Source organism: Nicotiana attenuata, unplaced genomic scaffold (genome assembly GCF_001879085.1).
Source record: "Nicotiana attenuata strain UT unplaced genomic scaffold, NIATTr2, whole genome shotgun sequence".
Taxonomy (NCBI): domain Eukaryota; kingdom Viridiplantae; phylum Streptophyta; class Magnoliopsida; order Solanales; family Solanaceae; genus Nicotiana; species Nicotiana attenuata.
Window position 1 is genome coordinate 149,775 of NW_017672650.1, and position 5,872 is coordinate 155,646.

Below are 5,872 nucleotides of genomic sequence, written 5' to 3' on the forward strand. Positions count from 1 at the left end.
ATAAAACACACAATTAGTGCAAAATACTAGCGATTAAAGCGCAAACTCAATTAAAGTGCAGTAAATTCGAGTGTAATAAGCGACTAAAAAATGCAATTATAGACTATCAATCTTTACATAAAAATGGCTAAATTTCGATTACTTTTAAAATTGGACTATTTTTGAAGGACCAATTGTAAATCTGGCTATTTTTAAAAATCACCCTCAATTAGCTTGTCGCCCAAGAAGTGTGTATTGCTTTATCAGTGAGGCAAAATACCAAAAAGCGTAAAATAATTTGAGGGAAAGAGCATTCAGTAGCAACACTCAGAGATCGGAAGAAACTTCAACGCACAGAGCCCAAAGTTTTCGATAGCTTTTACTTATAGCCATGGCTAGATATGATAGAGCGATCACCGTGTTCTCGCCGGACGGCCACCTATTTCAAGTGGAATACGCCCTCGAAGCCGTACGCAAAGGTAACGCCGCCGTTGGTGTACGTGGCACTGATACTGTTGTCCTTGGCGTTGAGAAGAAGTCCACTCCCAAGCTTCAGGACTCTAGGTATATCTTTTTTTGCAATTTATTTGGTTTAAAGATCTAAAAATGCAATCTTTAGGTTAACTTATAAAAAAAAAAATGCAATTTTAAGGCTTACTCTGTAATTCGGCGAGATTTAGGGTTTAATGATTTTCTGGGTTTTGACCTCTTACTTTTGTGACTTCTTTTATCATTAGGTTTTTTTTTTTTGGTGTGCACATATAGGCATTAAGAGAGTGCCCATTTGTTGTTAAACTTTTGGTTTCTGGGTAGTGCAACTTGAAGGAGAAAGATTATCAATTTTAGTTTCTCAATGGAAGGTTCAGTATTTGGAGGTTGCAAGTAGTTTAGCTGACCTTTAATTATCTGGACCTAATTGTGTGTATTGTAATGTTCATATTGCTGTTGGGAAATGATACAACACACCCAGTAAAATCCCACTAGTGGGGTGAGGTCTGGGGAGGGTAGAGTGTACGATGACCTTACCCCTACCCCGGAAGGATAGAGAGGCTGTTTGGAAATGATAGACTTTATGAATTCAGAGGCGGAACTAGAGTACAAATATGGCCACGGGAACCCGTAGCTTTTGCCGAAACCCTGAATATATATTATGAAATCCACAAAATATCTATAAATATTTGACCGTGAACTCAGTTACTATTGTATATTAACTTGAGGTTGTTGTGCGAACCCATAAACTTCAACTCCTGAATCCGCCTCTTTTTATGTAGGGCTTGTTGGTTAAATATACTTGCGATGTTATTGATATCAGCATCAGCATCACGAGCTTTTTATTTTGGCTTTTGGTTTACCCTGCGATGGTGGGTTGGGGGTAGGGAGAGTGACAAAACAACCCATAGAATGGATAGAGAATTAAGGTCCATCGAGCAGCTTAATAAAGCTTTTGAGTTAAAGAGTTTATTTTGGTCAAATAAGGAGCTGAACTAAGTGGATTGTCTCAAAAGTGACGACTTCCATGAAGTTAATAAAAAGTGTAGCAGAAAAGGGTGTCTCCTCCCTTGTGGTTAAAAGAGAGGTGTTTGAGCACTTATTTCCATATCTGTTGTATGTATAATTTGCTGAATTATTTACTCTTGCTTATTAGATGATGTCTGCTGTTAAATACATAACACCTAGTTCTCTTTGCTGCCTTGGTCTAATGTTCTCATTGATAGATGTCCCTCTTGCATTAAATTTAGTTTTCTGCCTGTTTGAAATCCTAAGCTAATTAATCTTTTTTCTTTTTGCAGGTCAGTAAGAAAGATAGTAAATCTAGATGATCACATCGCATTGGCCTGTGCTGGGCTGAAAGCAGATGCACGAGTTCTTGTAAATAGGGCACGCATTGAGTGTCAGAGTCATAGGCTTACGGTGGAGGATCCTGTTACTGTTGAGTACATAACTCGTTACATTGCTGGTCTTCAGCAAAAGTACACTCAAAGTGGTGGTGTAAGGCCATTTGGTCTATCCACCTTGATCATTGGTTTTGACCCATACACTGCTGTGCCCGCGCTTTATCAAACAGATCCATCAGGTACATTCTCAGCTTGGAAAGCCAATGCGACTGGTAGAAATTCCAACTCTCTACGGGAATTTTTGGAGAAGAACTACAAAGAAACGTCTGGCAAGGAAACTGTGAAACTAGCAATACGTGCTTTGCTTGAAGTAAGTAATCTCTGTCTGGTTATTTTGAATTCTGGTAATCTTCAAGTGTTTTTTAAATGCATTTTTCCTTTCACATAGCATCATAACCCATAATGTGAGTTTCTCTTAACTTGCATTTCTTTTCATCAGCTCTTAATTTTAAATCTTCAGAACATAAGTGATCATCTTAAACTTCTCCCTTCATAGTTCAATCAATCAACTATGCCTCAATTTCTAAGTCCTGCGAAATTAGTGCTCTTAATGTTGATCTATTAAGATGTAATGAGATTGACTTAAGATTTTAGCCTTCTTTCCTAGACCAGATATGAAGTCAAGTTGACTTCACTATGGATTCTTCAGTTCGCCATATGATAACTAATTCTTGGCACTGTTACATGGTTCTTTCACTAATGAGCTGGGCACAAAACAAATAGATAAAATTCTGAAGGAAGGGTAGTAATGAACAAAAATGTGAAATTCAATGGTTGAATGCAACTTCAACTATAATTGCTAGAAGTGAAAAATTACATCTAGGGAATGAAATGTATTAGTGTAGTGTATGTTACCTTTTGTTTGCTCGTATAATTGGAGGTGGTTTGGAATTTTGCTCAAGGTGTTATGTTAGTATGTTGGTAAATTTATGCTTTCGGCTTATGGATTGTGTTGTCTCTTTTCTTTTCGTCTTCTTGAGCCGAGGGTCTATCGGAAACATCTTCTCTACCCCTCGGGTAGAGGTAAGGTCTGCGTACACACTACCCTCCCCAGCCCCCACTTGTGGGATCTTACTGGGTCGTTGTTGTTGTTGTTGGTATATGGATTATGTCCTCAAGATACTTTTGTTTATTATAGTTGTTTAGTACGCTCGTAGGTTCATAAGGTAATATGAGTTGTGAATTATATTTATAAGTATAAAATTAATACAAAGGGTTTATTTCCTGTTCTAAATTAATCTTTACTTCACATTGTTTTTAAGCGGTATAGGCTTACTCTATATATACATTTGATCTTAGCCAAAAGGCCGAGAAAGTTATCTCTATATATACATATTATCTTAGAAGGAAAAAGTTTATTTAATCTATATTTACATATTATCATAGAAAGAAAAAAAATTATTTACATGGAAGCAGTTCCTAGTACCTTATCAAAAATAAAAAATGTCTTCCTAGTATGTGCTAGTATTGAGTATGAGAAAGGAGTTTTGGAAATGAAGGAATTGAGGCATTGGCATAGAATATTCAGTTGTGTGAGAATTTCTGGCTCGTTACCTGGTAGAGGTACAATTTCAGTCGATTCCTGACATCTACTGAAAGACTACCTTAAAATAGGAACTTGGTACTACATAACGCCATAATCCAAGGTTAATAATGTCATTTTGAACTTAGATCACCAATGATATCTTTGGGTGGTTGAATTCTTTTCAGGAGGAAGATTTCGATGACTGAAAACTAATGTAGGTATGGTTCAGATTTCTAGTGACTGCCAAGTTGAATAGCTCGTGGAGTGGGATTTGGATAGATCTTATGCAATGTATTTGCTTATTTGATTAGAACCTTTTTCTGCTTGCAAGTGGGACTCTCTTGTTTGCATCTTTGTTCCTATGGCTAGAGGTGCACCCTGCAAATGTAAATCCTAATGACTTTTATGCTGACAACGTTGGTTCGAAATCTTATGGCTGTTATTTCTTTGGCCCTGCAGAAATTGTTCGTTTACTTTTTGAAAAGATCTCTCTGTTTTAAAAGTGATAAGCTCTCTTGCTTGCTTCTTTCGTCCTGTTCCTGGCGGCATCCTCTGGAAAATGCATACGTCACTATTGCTTGTAATGTGATGCCTAATGACTTCGTATGCAGACAAGGAATTTATGCAGAAGTCATTTTTAGATGTTGGAGGTGACTGCCAAGTTGTGTTTCTCCTCAACTCAGCACACAACAAAAATAAGCACCAATGTGATTTGTTAGTTCAAAACCTATAAAACTAATTCTCTTTTTGACGTAATGGCGCTCGAGGATGTGAAAAATCATCTAAGATGAGACATGATATGTAATTAGGCCCCAAATAGCTATCTCAACAACGTTTACTTTTCATATATTGCTGTAAAGTACTTACCTTTAGAAACTTGTGAGGAAATTTCTTCATCACCTAAGGAATGGTGAAAGGTCCATACTTCAGATTTATAATGTGTCTAGAAATTCAGATACATTAATTGTTACCGTCTAAGGTTTACATTATGTTGTGGTTGTCGTCCACAAGGGGATTAATGAGTGGGATGAAACTTAGGAGTAACAAACAGAAGATCTAAGGTGCAAAACCAGCTATTACGCTTAGTTGTGTGAGCTTATTTGCTCAACCTTAGTGGTAGGACATCCGGCGCTTGTAGGCTGTAGTGTAGCAGGTTGTCAAATGGTTTAGTTTGAGATGTGTGCAAACTTGTGCATATACCACTGCTATTTTAAATAAAATGAATGTTGTGGGTGTGCTGAAGCAGCTAATGAAATTGGTAACTTAGGAGTTGCCAGTTGAATACCACAGACAGGCATAAATTTGAAGAATGTCTTCCTATTAATGTCCATAGATGTGAAAAGTCCTGTGGCTATTGCAATATTTGTATCTTATGACTTGCTCGTTTGCTGGGAATAATAACATCTTCAACATAAGTGGCACCTAAACTTGCATATTAGATGATATATTTCTGGCATACATATGACTCACACATGCTCAGCTATTTTATTTGCTTTGGGCATGACTCTTTGTGATTCAAGTTGGCAAAATTACATTTCTGTTTAAGCAGATTTATACATGATAGTTTCCCGTCAACCTAAGCCTTGGTGGGTAGAGTTATTCGGTACCTATGCTGGTGGGATGGAGCAGGTACGTGGTCAAATAGTCAGGGCATGTTGGAAGCTGATGCAGATACCAGCGTTATTAAAAAAAACCTACTACATGATTGTTTCTTGTTGACATTTCTGCTCTTTGCTGAGGGTCTAGTTGTTTGAGTGCATTTGTTTGGACTGTGATGAATCTTAAACTTGTGTTCCCTATGAATCAGGTTGTTGAAAGTGGTGGAAAGAACATAGAAGTTGCTGTGATGACAAAAGAGCATGGGCTTAAGCAACTTGAGGAAGCTGAGATTGATGCCATTGTTGCTGAGATCGAGGCAGAGAAAGCAGCTGCAGAAGCTGCCAAAAAGGCCCCCAAAGAAACCTAGTTCTGCTGAAATTCTTATCTGAATGTGTTCCCTGAACTTTTTCTTTTTAATCAAAAAGTGTTAAGTGTTCCCTGAATTTTAACTTGTTGCTCTGACTAATATTTAGTGCTTCTAAGACTGATCTTGTAGTCGGGCAAGATATTTGTTAAAATTGCTTAATGGGGCAAAAGAAGTCATCGTTTGCTATCTTAATTTATTCTTTTCATGCAAAGACATAATCTGTTTCTGCCCTTTTTGGGTAATGCTTGTTATATTTTAAAGTTTCACCGTGTTATTTGGTATTGGCTAGACGTAAGTGAAATATCAGCCAAAAATGGAATTTGTTTGTGTTCTTTCCTCAATTCTGAAGGTTTATTGTGGATTAATAGCTGGAACAAGGAGCAGAAAAGGCTTGTTTTCACGTGCTTTCTGAAGGTTTTGATCCACTTTTAGCACAAGACATTAGCCACTTCCAGCTTCTGTCTCTCTGGGATTTTTTTTGGGCCTTGAAAGTCGTAGAACATTTGG

General features: G+C 37.3%; 1 protein-coding gene across 1 annotated transcript; it reads left to right on the plus strand.

Moving 5' to 3' along the window:
* Positions 1 to 242: 242 nt before the first annotated feature.
* On the plus strand, positions 243 to 5,595 carry LOC109213972 (proteasome subunit alpha type-7-like). Its single transcript, XM_019377821.1, has 3 exons — positions 243 to 543; positions 1,770 to 2,184; positions 5,207 to 5,595. The coding sequence occupies exons 1-3, from the start codon at positions 371 to 373 to the stop codon at positions 5,363 to 5,365; spliced, it is 747 nt and encodes a 248-aa protein (XP_019233366.1). The 5' UTR covers positions 243 to 370; the 3' UTR covers positions 5,366 to 5,595.
* The last annotated feature ends 277 nt before the right edge of the window (positions 5,596 to 5,872 follow it).